Below are 17,101 nucleotides of genomic sequence, written 5' to 3'. Positions count from 1 at the left end.
CTGAAAAAATATTTTAAATGGACTATTAGATTCAAAGATCAACCCCCACAAAAACTTAAGTCCAAAATATCTGAGAAGTATGTTTTTATAACAAAAAAAAAGTTTTGGAAAGATGAAGCAAGTAAACTTAAATATAAAATGTTGTCTTTGTTTTTAAATTCTGGTGCTTGAAGAAAAACGAGTTTAATTGGAGAAGAGGGGTGGGGGTTGTCCAAGGAGATCTTGAGAGGGACTTCTCACAGTTTCAAGGTTAGCATAGGCAAAGGACTTTATTCTTTTATTAAGTATAGTTTTACTATAATGCTTAATCTTAATCACATCCCTGAGTTACAGTCACATCCCTGAGTTGCACGCACTATACATACCTTATTGATGTTAATTATTATGAACCATGATTATGATTTATGTTAACATTTTTTTACAAATAAAAAAAAGTCAGCATATTTCTGATTAATGAGAAAAAGATGAAAAGAGAAAAGGACAGTAAATAGTTAAGTAAAATGTATAAGAAAGATTTCTTTTTTTAAAAGTAATTTATATATTTTAATTGGATGTTGCTATTTGTTTCAAGAATGTCCCTTATAGCAAAAGAAAGTCTGATCATGCGTTGCAATCAGTTGTTATGTCTCATCTCTTTTAATCTGGAATGTTTTCTCAGCCTTTTTCCCCATGACCTTGACTGTTTTTAAGAGAAAAGTATCTTAGTTATTTATTCATTAAATTTTTATTGAGTTTATTGGGGTGACAGTGGTTAATAAAATCATGTAGGTTTCAAGTGTACAATTCTTTAATACATCAGCTGTATATTGTATTGTGTGTTCACTACCCAAAGTCATCATTTATACCCCCTTTACCCTCTTCTACTTGCCCCACCGCCCTTTCCCTCCAGTAATCACCATACTGTTGTATGTGTCTATTGAGTTTGTGTGTGTATGTGTTTTTTGTTTTTTGTTTTTTTTGCTTACCTTCATCTATTTCACCCATCTCACAACCTCCCTCCCGCCTGACAGCTATCAGTCTGTTCTCCGTATCTATGAGTCTTATTTTTATTTCGTTAATTTATTTTGTTCATTAGATTCTCTATATAAGTGAAGTCATATGGTGTTTGTCTTTAAAAAAGAGATTTCTTGAAGTTATCTCTAACAAGTCATAAATTAGATGTAGCTTAAAATAGGAATATTCAATATATACATATGTGATGCCATTGATGGGGAAAACAAACTATTCCCAGGTAGCACTGTAAGTCCATGATAGCTTGGTTGCTGTCTGTGTGAGTAGGAAGGGATATGGAGGCAAAATACAACTATTTAAGCATTAGATGTTCTCATTGTAGGTTTTTGTTTTATCCTCACCCAAGGGAGAGAGAAACATCGATGTGAGAGAGAGACATTGATTAGTTGCCTCCTGCACAACCCTGACCAGGGCCAGGGACTGAACCATAACTGAGGTACGTGCCCTTGACTGCAATTGAACCTGCGACTCTTTGATCCACATGCTGACGTTCTAACCACTGAGCCAAACCAGCCAGGGCTGTTTTGATAACATTTTTAACAGATGAATCTCGATACATAAGTAAGACTGCAATTCAAATAAAAAGACACATGAAAAATGACTTTGCTTGTTGTAATTGAGTAAGTCTGGACATCTGTGCAAATTAGTATATATCTTGGAGAAAAGTTAAAAATGTGTGATATAAGCAGAATTAAAGCATGACTTCTGACACATGTTCTGTTTTTCTGGACTCTCAGTAATGTTGCTAACGATTCATTAGCATGAGCTTGTTTTCAAAGATTTATACAATTTTGTTCTGTTGCTTGGAATAAAAATTTGTTTCATTTATTTTTTTACTAATCCTCACCTGAGGATTTTTTTCCATTGATTTTTAGAGAGAGTGGAAGGGAAGGAAGGAGGGGGAGACAGAGGGAGACAGAGCGAGACAGAGCGAGAGAGAGATGTGAGAGCAACACATTGATTGGTTGCCTCCCGCACATGCCCGGCCAGGGCCAGGGGTCCAACCTGCAACCCAGGTAGGTATGTACCCTTGACTGGGAATAGAATGTGCTACCATTCTCTGTGTGAGCCAACACTCTTAACCACTGAGCCACACTGGCCCGGGCAAACTTGTCTGGTTTAATGAGGCTTGTACTTACATTAAAAGTTTGGTGCATTGTTAATCTAGTTTTTTCAAACTTAAAAAGGTATTTCTTATATGTGATATTATCCATGTATTCTCAGTATTTTCCTTTGACCTTTGCTTCTTTTGAATTTTCACTTATTATTCTTTTCCTTTTACAGCTGAACTTGAATGAAACATTTCCTCTTGCTTACTCCATTTGCTCAATTTCCAGTTCCACTGGACATTCACCTCTTGTCATTTTCTTTTATTAAAACTGTCTTCACTAAGAGCCTGAATAATCTCTGGCTGGCTAATCCCATTGTTTCTGCATGTAATGCTGTTGAGTACCTTTATTTCTTTTGGCTTCTAGGTTATAATTCTCTTACGGGCATGTATGTATATATGTTTGTTTCTTTTACTTAGCTGACCTTTTACAATCTTCTTTGGCCTCTCCCTGCCCTTCTTACCTTTTCTTAAATCATTGGGATTCCTCAGAGAATCTTCCTTTCAATTCTGTAGGTATACTTTTCCCCTAAGTCTTCTCAACTACTTCTGTAGCTGTTAGTACTACCTATATTTGTATAGCTTCCAAATTCTGTCAGTAGCCTAGATCTTTTTCCTTAGAACCAGACTTGTATTTTCAACTGGTTGTTGGATATCTCCATCTATAATACAGAAGGAATCTAAACATTAACAAATCCAAAAATCATCAGGGAGTTTTCCACTTTTTCCTCTCTGCTCCATCTATCTTTGCCTCTTCCTTCCGCACAATGTCTTAAATTTGTTTCTCCTTCATGCCTCTGCTGTAAAATCTTTGTAGGCTCTCATGCTGCCATCTAGACCAGTTCTGCCAATAGAAATATACAAGCTACTCTGTAATTTAAAAATCTTAATAGCCATGTGAAAAGAGTAAAAAGCAAAAACAAATTTTTATAATATAATTTATTTAATCTAACGTATCTATTTAAACATGTAATATTTTAAAATAATTGTTACTGATTTTCTTTCTGTTGTTGTCCTAAATCTTTGAAATCCTGTGTATATTTGATACTTAGAATACATCTCCATTAAGACTACCCATATTTCAAATACTCAGTAGCCATATGTGGCTAGTAGACTATTTTCATAGTCTAGAGTAAGTCTAGACTGTGTATTGTAGGAGCTTTCTTCTGATTTCCTGGCTTTTATAGTCTCTCCTTAACTGCTTCATTCTTCACATTACTGCCACAGTTAATCCTCAACAAATTTTTGATTATCTCATTTACTTGCTTAAAAACATCACTTATTCTCTGATTCCTATAGAATTGTTTTATTACTCAAGGCCCTTTATAGCCTGGTCCTAATAATTTACATCAGCTTTCCCATCTGCATTGGCATCTATGTTCTTTACTTAATTTAGAGTAATTTTTTCCTTATAGATTTTACTCACTCTTTAAGACCAACTTATAAATCATCTACTCATTAAAGTCTCTTCTAGAGTTAATTTTCAGTCAATGTATATGCTGATCTGTGCTTATATCTCTGTTATGAGTACTTAAGTTGTTTATGTGCCTATCTCCCACTATTTTGTTTCCCCAGAGTTTAGCACATGTATTAAATTTATGGTTTAGCATGCTTGAATGAATAAGCATATGTATTTGGGCTAGAGTATCATTCAGTGTGTTTCTTTAATTTTTTATTTTTCCAGGGGAGAATTGATGGGTTACCATTTGTCATACTTGATTATCACTCTAAATAGGTAATTTTGTTTTTCTCATAGGTTCAAGTAAAAAGACAGTTGAGAGAAACAAAAGACAAGATAAATGAAACCTCTTTTAAGAAACTGCTCTCCTATCATGAAAATTCTAAAAGCTCTATGAGGTTAGTAATGCACTTTAGAAGTGGAATCCAAATGTGTAGAACCAGAACGTAGCTAGTAATGAAACTGAATTATTTTTCTTTTTAAGTGGTGTGGGGTTTAAATGTATTTAATTGTTTTTTTTAAAGCATATACTTGCTAATTTTAGGAAGGACCAGTGGAAATCTGAAAATATAATTTCAGCTTTATCTTTTTTTTTCTTATCCTCACCAGAGGACATTTTTGCATTTATCTTTAGATAGAGCAGGAGGAAGAGGAGGGGAAGAGAGAGAAACATCGACGTAAGAGAGACGCATTGACTGGTTGCCACCCACATGACCCCAACCGAGGTGGGGACAAACGTGCCCTTAGTGGGATCCGAACCCAGGACTCTCTGGTCCGCAGGCAGATGCTCTAACTGCTGAGCCAAACTGGCCAGGACCTCTCTCTTTTTTTTAATAAATAGTTTTCTATATGTTTTTATTGAATTTTTTTTTTTTTTTTTTTTTTTTTAGAGAGAGAAACATTGGGTTGGCTGCCTCCTGCACACCCTCCACGGGGGATTGAGCCCACAACATGGGCATGTGCCCTGACCAGGCATCGAACTGGTGACCTCTTGGTGCAAGAGTCAACATCCAACCATTGAGCCACACAGGCTGGGCCCTCCCATTCAGTCTTATGTTTACTGCATATGCCTAGTCTTTTCAGCACTTTAACAATGTCCATTCAGTGTTGCCTCTCCCTTATAAAGCGGTATAACATAGACACCCTTGCCTTCTGAAAATTTCTGCCAGTTCTAGAGAAAGGGATTGCAATGGTATTTTATTTCTTGGTAGTAAACTTCTGTTGTCAGTCACTGGAATGGGGAGGGGCAACTAGTTATACTTTGCTAGAATTTAAAACTCAGTGCCTAATACATTTCATTTTGGTGGGCAAGGAATTGAAAATAAATTAGCAAAATGACAGTTTTAATTATTTCACCTCTTTTTTGATGTTTACAGAAAATACATCATCAGAGATGATCTATTAAGTGCAAAGCTGCAGGACTTGAAGATACATAGTAAGTGGCTTTTTTCTTTTTTCTTCCTTTTGTTTGTTTCTTTAGTGCATGTGCCAAAGTTCTTATTAATAACATTTTGGTTTGGAAAAGAGTTGTGCACAGAACTCTACTGAGCTCTGTACATTCTGTTAAAGCATATATAAACTGCTTTCATGCGGTCACTTGTGCTGTTCCCTGCCCATTTTCTTTTTTTTAATGCTCAGCTTGGAGGAAGGGGGGGTGGAGAGAGAGAGAGAGAGATAGTGTGTGTGTGTGTGTGTGTGTGTGTGTGTGTGTGTGTGTGTGTGTGTGTTTTGGGAAAGGAAAAGAAGAAAGGGTTATTTTTCAATTACTTGGTGGTTAGCAACCTACATTAAGGTCTTATTCCACTTGTTAGTGCAGAAGAAGTTAGGGGAGATGGGATCAAGTATGGTTAGCTGTAGCAAGGCCAGTTTGTGACAGTGAGAAGTGAATTCACAGTTCCCAGAGAAAGTGGTAGTTTGGCTTCTAGGCACACTTCTAATTTGAAACATTGTTTGGAAATGAAGCACCTCTTAAATATTTATCTACATATTTATCTACATGAGCAGTTAAATATTCCTATCTTTTCTTATCTAGTATATAGTCCTCCATATAGGAAAGATTTGGAGCAGGGCCTGCCTGAGAAAATGGCACTATAGTGCCCTGTGATTCCTCCTTGGAGCTCAGGCTCTCTATTCTGTTCTAAAGAGCAATTTACTATTAATTGTAAGCAAGGTGAGCATTTACTTTTCAGGCTAAGTTACAATGAATTTCTCTTTATAAATATAAAGAATTAATGAATTGTTCTTAAAAGTAAATGATAATCAACTTGATTTTTTTACATTATGAATACAGGTTTAGTGGTGGTTGTTACGGTTATTTCTGATTTGAATTAACATAATCTCTCAGGTTTGTAAATCCCAGTGTTACAGGTTAATGAATGTTCTGCCTTTGATAATTTAGTATTAAAGTGAGATGGCATTAAAAGAATTTAATGATTAGATGAGCATTTTTCTTTTGTTAACAAACCTTAGATATCAAACTTCTTTTTTTTTAATGTCCTTGCTGTGGATTAGATCTCTTTTTAATGGATAGACATTGGTTGGTAACTGTGGGATCTGATATAAAATTTACTGCTGAGGAAGATTAAATGATGTTATAGATTTTCTCTAGATAATTTGGCCAGCTCTCACTATATTGATGTTAGTTTTAAGTGTACTACAATTTTCTTTAAGTATGTATCTCTTGCCTGGACTTACTTTTAGAGACGGAGGCGTAGGCAAATCTAACCTAAAGTGGTTCAGTGTAGTGAAGATTATTTATAAGAATCTATGATTTATTTGGATTTGAGAATTGGTTGTACTAATTTGACATTGAATAGCTAATTTTAAATTACAGTTCTTAAAAAGAGTTTATTTGTGTCGGAATGTTAACATGTCTAAGGCCTGTAGCATAATGTTTTGTCTAAGTAAGTGAAGATGTCTGAAGTCATTTGTTTGATTTAGGATTGGCAGAAATACTCATTGTACTTTTATAAGTGGGTGACCAAGGTAACTATGTGGAAATGTCTTAATTGAACAAGTTTGGATTCATTTGTGAGGTACTGGGTACTTATTGGTTATCTATTTAATTAGTTTTTCTGTGATGTTGCCTTTTATTTGAGTTTAATACATCTAACATGGCTAGTTATTTTTTTTTTCTTGCATGGAAATGCATTATATACCTGATGAAATAGTTAGCTTCTATTTAGATACTATGTTTAATGGAAATTACTCAGGTTTAAATAAACATAAAAACTAATTGGTCTATTTTAGAGGATGCTAAGAAGTTAACTTATTGTGAAAATTGGTACATTTTTATTTTTATTTTTTTTATTTATTTTTATCCTCACCTGAGGACATTTTTCGATATTTTGTTCAGATAGAGTGGGAGGGAGAGAGAGAGAGAGAGAAACATCGACATGAAAGCGACACATCGAGTGGTTGCCACCCACACGACCCAACCAGGGCCGGGGACAAACTGCAACCAAGGTACGTGCCCTTAGCGGGAACCGAACCCGGGTCTCTCCGGACCGCAGGCTGACGCTCTAACCGCTGAGCTAAACCGGCCAGGGCAAAATTGGTACATTTTTAAAAGAAAAGATCCAAATGTCTATCTTGCCTTTCCTCAGTAAACTATACATGAGTATAATTAAATAGGTAGTGAAGGAAGGTTGAATATTTTTAGAATTTTAGCAAGTAATTGAAGATTAAAATACAGAATTTAAATATTAGGATTTTGTACACTAATGAATTAGTGGATCAGTGGCTGTTCGCATTACAAAAAGAGAGACAACCATACAGTAAATACCTCTTTATGTAACTAAATGATAGCAAATAGTGTGACCAAAAAATAACTGTAAACCAAAACAAGCAAACCTGCATCTTATTAAGAAATCTAACTACTGCCCTGACCGGTTTGGCTCAGCGGTTAGAGCATCGGCCTGCGGTCTGGAGAGACCCGGGTTCGGTTCCCGCTAAGGGCATTTACCTCGGTTGCAGTTTGTCCCCGGCCCTGGTTGGTTGTGCGGGTGGTAGCCACTCGATGTGTCTCTTTCACGTCGATGTTTCTCTCTCTCTCTCTTCCTCTCTCTCCCTCCCACTCTGTCTGTGCAAAAAATGGAAAAATGTCCTCAGGTGAGGATAAAAAAAAAAAAAGAAAGAAATCTAACTACTAATTGACAAGATGTACAGAGACAGAGATGCATATTAAGTAACAAGGGGATGCAATCAACAAAATTTAGACCAGAAATGATTTAGACCACAAATGGTTTCTTTCGTCAAAAAATTCCGAATTTAATAGGGATGGAGGAGAAACCTGTAGGTTAAGAGACAAAGAAACATTCAGCCAGTCAAAATATATGGATCTGCCCTGGCTGGTGTGGATCAGTGGTTAGAATGACAGGCCTGTACACCAAAGAGTTGTGGATTTGATTCTTGGTCAAGAGCACATACCTGGGTTGCATGTTCAATCCCCTGCCCCCATTGGGGTGTGTGTGGGTGGCAACCAATCAATGTGTCTCTTGTACATTGATGCTTCTCTCTCTCTCTCTCTCTCTCTGTGTGTGTGTGTGTTCCCCCCTTCTCTCCCTGCCTTCCTCCCCTCCCTCTGTCCCTTCCACTCTCTCAGAATCAATAGAAAAAATATCCTGGGGTAAGGATTAACCAGAGAAAAATATAGATAGATAGATGATAGATAGATAGATAGATAGATAGATAGATAGATAGATAGATAGATAGATAGATAGATTTTATATATACATATATATATGTATATATAATATATATATATCTAACAAGTGATCTTTTTTGGATCCGTATTCTAACATGTAAAAAATATAACTTTATGGGCAATTGGGGAAAATTGAACATTGGGTATTTGATATTAAGGGATTATTGAAGTTTAAAATTTTGTTTTACTTGTGATAATGATATTAAGGATTTTTTTCTCCTAAAGACTTAGTTATACACTGAAATATTTATACATTAAGTAATTCGATGTACAGAATTTGTTTCAAAATGATATTGAGCAAGTAGTAGGTAAATTAACATGAATTAATAATTGTGGGTTGGGGTATGGATATATGGGATTATTTTATAATATTCTCTTTTATATTTGAAATTTTCTGTAATTAAAAAAATGTACTATAAAAATTTAATTGGCCATTTCCCCTTTATAGTGGCGCATAACATAATTCAAGGTCTTATAGTTAACTTCAGTGAAACACAGTATGTTGTCTTTGTTTTGTAGTTTTTGTTTTTTTTCTAGTAAGGTTTTAAGTTTCTTGTGGGTAGTAATTTTGTTATCTATGTAACATTTTCAAGTGGTAATGCTTATTAATTACTCATTATTTGATTGTCCTTGGCTACAGCTCTGATAATGAAAGGTAACTAACTGATCAATGGATATAACAAACTGGAACTGAGACTTGGAAAGCTTAAGTAATAAAAATGTGTATGAGAATGATACCACTAATTTCAGGAAAGTAACTTCCTCCAGTGAAGGAAGGAGACAAAGTGATTAAAGTAAAAATGGCTAAATGTTAACATTAGTTAAACCTACTCTGTAGGTCTCATTTTATATACTTTATGGAATATTCAAAATTGTTCATAATTATAAAATTGAAGACAATTTTAAAAGGCTAAATATCTTGGCCAAGATCACACAGCTAACATACCCAGTGCCTCTTCTCACTGCAGAATAATACTAAAGCCTGATAGTTAAGCCTCTCACTTTATGATTGTCAGCAACCTTTATAATTCAAATTATTGTCTTATTCTTATGACTTTGGAAGCAGTTTTGAGCTAAAAAATAATTCTAATACAAAATTATTATTTTGATAGCACAGTGTCTGCTCCTTGACCTTGTTTATTTTGCCTTATCTTTCAGAAATGTTATAGATAGCAGTCTTTTTTTGTTTTTTAGGCTAAAGTTCATAAGCCACAGAACCTTTATGAAATTTAACCTTTAATTTTCACACTTCTTATGGGATTTCTTATATATTATTAACAAATGGCCTTATTAGAAGATTGAGGAACTTATAAATGTTACTAAGAGAACCTGTAAATGTTACTTGTAATTGTCTCAAAGTTTAGGAGCAGTAATGAACCTATCATGACTGAGCAAGAAATAAGAGACAAAGTTAAGGTGAAAGTAGAGTTAGTGGGAAGTACATCTGTATTTACTCAGTTACCCTGAACAGGAATTATGGTGTACTAAGGATAATTTAAATTTTTTGTAAAATAACATCTTGAGAAAATGTTCTCTGTCTCTTTATCTAGGATTGCTTGGCTAGATTTTAGAAGAACTCAGTTTTAGCTTTTTTAATTCCTTAAAGTTTTTTGATGCAGAAAGGAGCTGTTCTTCGAACATTTATGTGTGACTTTCTACCTGAAGTTATTTATGTCATATACAAACTAATGAATAGAACATATGACATTGTGAACTTTTTTATCTGGATTAGAAATTATTAGTAAAACATTAGTTAAAACTTCGCAGGTCTAGTAGACAATCTTTTGGAAGTTAGCCCTTTGGGTTTTTTACTGGTTTTTCCATTAAATCATTTATGACTCTAGGAAAACTATATAAACTGTTTAGTTTTTTCATTTAATGAAGATGGTGTTGCCTTACTAGTAGTAATGTAAAAGGTTAGCACACTTTCTGGCAAATTTGTTAAGAAAATGTTACTTTCATTCTTCGGTGAAACTAGATAACTGAATTATACTATTTTAAAATTTCTAACCTTCTTTATGTACTTTGTTCTTTGAGCTAAGAGTTTATAATTGGTATAGTATATTAGAATATCCTTTTCATGCATTTTTTAATAGAGTACTTTAAGTACATGCTAGATGCATTTAATTATAGCTTTATTAACTTTGAAATGAATTAATCAAACTTTAATTGGGTGCCTGCCAAGTACTGGGCTCTGAGCTCAGAGCCTTTACTATAGAGGGCAGCGGTTCTCAACCTGTGGGTTGTGACCCCTTTGGGGGTCGAATGAACCTTTCACAGGGGTTGCCTTCACCTGAGACCATCAGAAAACATATTTCCGATGATCTTAGGAACCGAGACACCGCTCCTCTGTCCGTCTCCAGGCAGGTCCGCCCATATGCTCAGATACAACATGAGGAACTGTATTATAGGGTCGTGGCATTAGGAAGGTTGAGAACCACTGATATAGGGTTATATTATAGGAAACAGATATTTTCATGAAACATCTTTTGGGATTAGTGGTTCTTGAAGCATGTTTGAGATATACTAAAGTCAGACAAATAAGACAAGTTTTCAGATAAGCATAGCATAGTGAGCACCTGTTCAACTCTCCAATCCCTCCCCAAACCCTATTAAAATGACAAAGGAATGAAAAGGAAAATTTTAAAAGAACTGGAGAGAAGAGACAGCAGATAAGAGAATCCACAAAATAGGAGCTTGAAAGTGAGTGTACAATGGTAAACTCTTAATAGAAAGCTGAAACCTAAACCTTTCATGGGGAGAATGAAGTTAAGAATTAAATCAGTTCACATACAGTAGAGCCTTAAACTGTCTTGGGTCTGAAGGCTTCCATTATCTCTGAAGGCAGGGACATAGGGTGGTGTCAAAAACAGGATTAAAAAACTTTAAAACAGTTTATCCTACAGATTCCTGGCTGAACAGGGTAGGGGAAGGAGACTACCCAGGCAAAGGCTGGAGATTTACTTTCTAGAGTGAGTGGTTGAACCAGATTAAACTCTAGCACAAATGAGAGTAGAAAAAACAACAGAGAAGAGAGGGAGATCAATTGTTGAGACCTCTAATTCTCTACCTGTAATTATTTTTCAAAACACAGTCTTGCTTGTTCCCACTGTGGGAGATAGGAGGCATCTTCTGGGATACTGTATTGCCTAAGAGAAAAGACTTGGAGGTAGTAACAGTTGGGAGTCTCTGAATGAAATAGCCAGCTCTCTGCTTGATCACTCTACATTGAAACCCACTAGTTGGAAAGCTGTGACCACCCATCCACAACATTATCATTCAGTATTTTAGTGTCCCATAAGCAGTCAAGGATCACCAAATATTTGAGGGAAACCCTGGTCTAATAGAGATCAAAACAGAAACAAAAGGAACCTGAGAGAACAACTCAGTTCTGGGAAACAGAGAAGAACTTAAAAATGAATATCCTCAGAGAGAAGAGAAAGGACATTTCATCAGTGAAACAAGAATAAAAGAAGAAACTTTTGGAAATTAATATTAAGCAGAAATTTTAAATACTGTATTCAACAGAAATAGACCAATAACCTGAGAAATCTCAAAGTAGGACAAAAAGTCAAACAGATAAGTAGGGTAGTCGTCCATGAGGATCAGTACTAAATAATACAATTTCAGTAAGGAAAAATAAAACAAAAGACAACGTTATTAAGAAAAATACTACAAAGGAAAATTTCTCAGAATAGTAGGGTGTGAGTATTCAGATAAAGAAATAACACCTAATAAATGAGGAAAGAACTACACTAAGTGCTTCATAAAGTTCTAGAACTCTGCAGATCATAATGTCCTAAGAACCTCTAGAGAGAGAAAACAGACCATGTATAAAAGAATGTTATTTCGGCTCAGCGGTAAGAATGTCAGCCTGCAGACCAGAGAATCCTGTGTTCGGTTCCGCTAAGGGCACGTACCTTGGTTACAATTTGTCCTCCACCCTGGTTGGGATCGTGTGGGTGGCAACCGGTCAATGTGTCTTTCTCACATCAATGGTATGTTCTCTCTCTCTCTCTCTCTCTCTCTCTCTCTCTCTCTCTCTCTCTCTCTCTCTCCTTCCCTCTCTCCCTCCTGCTTTATTTGAAGATAAATGCAAAAATATCCTTGAGTAAGGCCAAAAAAAAAAGAATGTTATCAACAACAGATGGGGCAATGGAATATGGCCTTGAAAATTCTGGGGGAAGTCTAACCTAGATAATTCTATACCTTATCAAACTATCAATCAAGTGCTAAGACAGAATAAAGACATTCTCAAACACATAATAGCTCAAAAATTCATTCCCGTGCACCTTTTCTCAGAATTCTACTGAAAGTTGTGTATGCTTCACTAAATGAAAAAGTAATGAAGGAAAAATGAGTTTCAGAAAATGAGTTTCAACCCAGGAAAAAGATAATGGAGATATCAAGATGATGATAGAGGAGTCCTGGAATGACAGTTGAACAGCAGCTTGTAGAGAGTTACAGTTCAGATAAGAGCAAGAAAAAGTAAGAGAGTATTTCTAAGAGAGTGGGCAAACTTGATGGATGAGTTGATGAGTTTATTAAGAAATGTATTCTTTTGTTGTAGAGTTAGCTAAATTCATGATAGAAAATATAACAAGGAAAAGAGAAGACAAAGCAGTTAACCCTAGGAAAAGCAAGAAGTTGTACAAGAACAGTAATCATACTTAAATATGTGGCTCAGATGTGAATAACGTTTATATTGTTATAATGTAATAATGCTTATATCAAATGTTGGTATATCAAAAAGAACATTAGGATGGGGGCAGAAAAGGAGATAGGTCAGTGGTTTAAGAGAAAAATCTGTATCTTCTATAGCAGTGATTTTCAACCAGTGTGCCACAAGAATTTTTAAAACATGTAATACCTGACTAGTCAGGAGCACTGACCTCTTTTCCCTTTGATTGTCAAATAAAAAAATGACAGCCAACACAACAGCTGCCAGGTGTGAATGAATAAAAATTATACTTGTTTTTTGTTTGTTCGTTTGTTTTGTCAGATCAGCAAAATACATATTTTTTGGAGTGCCACAGAATTTTAGTAATCAGTTTATGGGTGCTATGAGATGAAAAAGGTAGAAAATTGCAGTTCTGAATTTTTTAAAAACCAGAAATATATGAAACCGAAAAACACCAAGTTAGAATAGTATAGCATGTTATTTAAAACTAGAGAGATAAATATTAGAAGAAATAGCTGAAGGATTTGATGATTGTGGAAACAAAATCAAGAGTGGGGATTTCTGTAGTTTTTCTTTGTAAGCCTAGAAGTGCTTTTTGACTTCTTAAAGCATATGTGTGCATTACTTGGATAAAAATTAAATGAAAATATGTATTACTGCTATCCAAAGGCAGATAGATTGGTAGGGTAGATTTGTGAAATGATTTCCAAGAAGCCACAATTTAGACAAATCTTTAGTATTGATCACTTTTGATTTTTGTTACTGGAAATGCTTAGTTATTATCTCAGAATTTCACAGAAATATATGAGGTATCTTTTGGACTAGATTTTCACACTTAGCATTGGTCAGAAAACTAACAGTTCTTCCCATAGACAGCATTTTGTCTAATGCTGGCTTCCTAAGATAAGCTTCCAAGTGAAGAACAGTGTAAACAGTACATATTCTTTAAGGTATTGAGTGAATGAAACCTGAATAAAAACAATTCAGCACCCTTAGGGCATAAGAGACACTATGTAGCTAGGTACAACACTGCAATTCTCTGTCTAAAAGAAATAGTTATTTCTAAGAAAGTGGCTGGGTACCTATCACACATTTTTATTTCGGGCTTCTTTAAGCAGTTTAAAAAATCGATATCTTAAATATACACCAAAGGGTAGAAATGTGCCCTGGCCGATTTGGCTCAGTGGTTAGAGCGTCGGCCCAGGGACCAGAGAGGCCTGGGTTTGGTTCCTGCTAAGGGCACGTACCTCGGTTGCAGTTTGTCTCTGGCCCCGGTTGGGGTTGTATGGGTGGCAACCAGTCAGTGTGTCTCTCTCACATCGATGTTTCTCTCTCTCCCTCCCACTGTATCTGAAGATAAATGCAAGAATGTCCTCGGGTGAGGATAAAAAAGGGGGGGGGGGATAGAAATGTAAATTCCTGGAACTCAGCCAGCACCCCTCTCCCCAATGTTGAAATTGTGTTTGTTACAACAGTCCTGGGTGGGACATGTGTGAAGGATGGATAATAGCATGAAACCAAACAGCTGTTGTATAGTAAACTTAAAAGGAAATTAGTATGTTAATAAGTAGAAAGTAGGCTATAACCAACTAGACTGTCAAAAGAAACCCCAAATACATATGTTCTTCTAATAGTAGGAAACAGGGCTCCTACTTAGGGTGATTTATTTTGAACAAAGTCAGTAAGCCCTTTGTGAGGCAAGCAAGGCTGAAGAGTGAAAGACCAGTTGTCATTTTCCCTGTAGACTTTTTCTAGAATGTTGCAGAAAGAGCAGTGACAGTACCAGCCACAGTTTATTGCAGACAAGTGTACTGATAGTTATAGATGGCTATTAGCATAGAACTGATAGTAAAGAAAAACTAAGAGCGATGATCTGTAAAGATGCTAACACAATTTTTGTGGTTAGCGGAAACTATTCTTTATCTTCCTTAACCTGGAAGTACGTATCCATAGAAATAAATTCCTAAATGGGACAGATAATGACAAAAAATAAGTCATAAGCAGTGTAGCCAGAAACATTTCTATAACAGAAAACTGTTTTTATTAGCACTCTCCTTTTCCTAATTGTAAATATAAAGTTTGAGGAGGAAAGAGGGTACTTATTTGAAGATGGTGCCAGTGGTTAAATGGTCATTTATGGTTGACAAGAGCTGATGGACCCAGTTCCATTGTCGGTCAGTACCTATTACTTAGGTCATAGCTGAAAAAGGACATATGAAGTGCATTATTATATTAAATAATTTGACTTTTTGTATATACTTTTTGTTACAGGATGGTTTAAATTTTCATAGGGTACCAGAAAATGTTGACTAGAATTTTAATACTCATGCTCTAAACACAGCAGTATTACATGCTTTACCAGTTTTCTCTTTTGTGGCCTTTTATGGTTTTCTTGTGTCTGTGGCTTAACAAAATAAGATAAAATTAGCATTTGGAAAAATTATGTAAATACAAGTGCGATTATTTTAAATGGAATTTTTCTGCATATTTCAACTTTCTTTTGTCAATATATCAGTGTCAATACTGGTTTTACAGCCTTTTAAAATAAACATTCAGACAAGGTAACCAAGTCTTTTTGTATCTTTGTTACAGGAAAAACGAAACACAGTGAAATGGGAGGAAAGAAAAATGCAACAATAAAGATAAAGAAGGTTTGTTGAAAATCTTTTTCTTAGATAGTGCTTTATGGTTTTAAGTACATAATGCTAGTGCCTCAGGTATATCAAAATATTTAAATATAACTATTACCTACTATCATGGAGGGTTTTTGTTTGTTGTTTCACTAACCTCTTTTTACTTTTCTAGCCTCGAAGATCAAATCAGTGTACAAGTCAGTACTTCAGAAATTTTTTCTCCAATATGTTTTCTTCTAGTAGTAACACTGGAGAATCTTCTTTTACCTGTAGAGCATATTGGTTAGTATTTTCAACTTTTAATTTATACTTTTTATACTTGACATTTTAGTTATAATTGACTTTTGGTTGAAATTTAAACTCAGGCTCAACAAATATGAAAGCCCACCGTTTTTGGTTTTGATTTCTTTCAGAAAATAAACTACTTTTATCAAAGAGAAAACCTATCATTTTGTGACATTCTCTGTTATGCAAAGACTTGCCTGTGCTAGTGGGCTTTGTTTTCATTAATAATGAGTTATTCTACACAGGCTTTTTATGTGGTAGAAAAGTAGGCTACTTTTTACATTGTGGCAGTAGTGCCTAAAAAGCAGTCCTTTCAGAGTAGATCAGTCATCTTTGAATCGTAGTGACTGGTGAGTAGATACTAAGTAGATATAGGTGGAATTTGAAAACTAAGTTGGTGTGTTAAAATCACACAGAGTTGGTTGAACTAACGACAGATTATGATTGTATAATTTCATTTACAAGCTTGGCAAGGCACCAAAAAAGTACTGTACCCCCGCCCCCCTTTTTTGTTACAGTGACTGTACTTCTTTGATTTTCTTTTGTCCATTGCTTAGTTTCAGTTGGAAACTACTGCACCTACAATTTCTGCTGGAACTGCTTGCTGTGGCTTTGGTTCATGGGATAGAAGTAGTGTTGGGTTGTTTTCTCTCAATAATAAGGATATTAGTCTGAATTGACTTTTTAAAATTTTAATCACTTAAATAGAAATTCAAGCATTTTTTTATGAATCAAATATAATTTTGGTTTGTAATATAAATATTTTACTAACTTTAGGAATGAGTTTATTTTGAAAAGTGTTTAAATAGAAAAAGGTTCTTAGTCTTTTAAATGTGCTTTATAATGCTAGGTATGAAAAGAACTGCATATATATAATGAACCCAATTGTTACTCCAAGCTTAAATCTTCGGAATTTTGATGAAGGTATAAAATTTATCTTTTAGTACAGAATTTATAGAAGTCAATGAAGTCAGTGCATTAATTAGGCAGAAGAGACAAGAACTGGAATTATCATGGTTTCCTGATACATTACCTGGAATTGGAAGGTAAAAAAAATTGTTTACTAAAGTGTTTAAATACCAACTCGAGCATAAGATAGCATTAATAGTAAGTAAAAATTCATCTTATTTAGTAATTATGTTTCTAATAAAGTTTTGTGCAAATTATACTTTGGTGCTTCATATGCCTAACAAACATTGCTATTTCATGAACCCTTAAA

At 34.9% G+C, this 17,101-nt stretch overlaps 1 protein-coding gene across 14 annotated transcripts in view; it reads left to right on the top strand.

Moving 5' to 3' along the window:
* The window catches only part of SCAF11 (SR-related CTD associated factor 11), a 78,731-nt gene that overhangs the window by 49,108 nt on the left and 12,522 nt on the right, over nucleotides 1–17,101 (top strand). For all 14 annotated transcript variants that reach the window (XM_036250709.1, XM_036250698.1, XM_036250697.1 and 11 more), the window contains 5 exons: nucleotides 3,876–3,976; nucleotides 4,955–5,013; nucleotides 15,557–15,615; nucleotides 15,770–15,879; nucleotides 16,827–16,928. In XM_036250709.1, the coding sequence (XP_036106602.1) occupies nucleotides 3,876–3,976; nucleotides 4,955–5,013; nucleotides 15,557–15,615; nucleotides 15,770–15,879; nucleotides 16,827–16,928 (431 nt within the window). The remainder of the gene's footprint in view (nucleotides 1–3,875; nucleotides 3,977–4,954; nucleotides 5,014–15,556; nucleotides 15,616–15,769; nucleotides 15,880–16,826; nucleotides 16,929–17,101) is intronic.

The sequence above is a fragment of the Molossus molossus genome, unplaced genomic scaffold, assembly GCF_014108415.1.
Source record: "Molossus molossus isolate mMolMol1 unplaced genomic scaffold, mMolMol1.p scaffold_m16_p_10, whole genome shotgun sequence".
Taxonomy (NCBI): Eukaryota; Metazoa; Chordata; class Mammalia; order Chiroptera; family Molossidae; genus Molossus; species Molossus molossus.
This window is presented reverse-complemented; position numbering and strand designations above follow the sequence as displayed.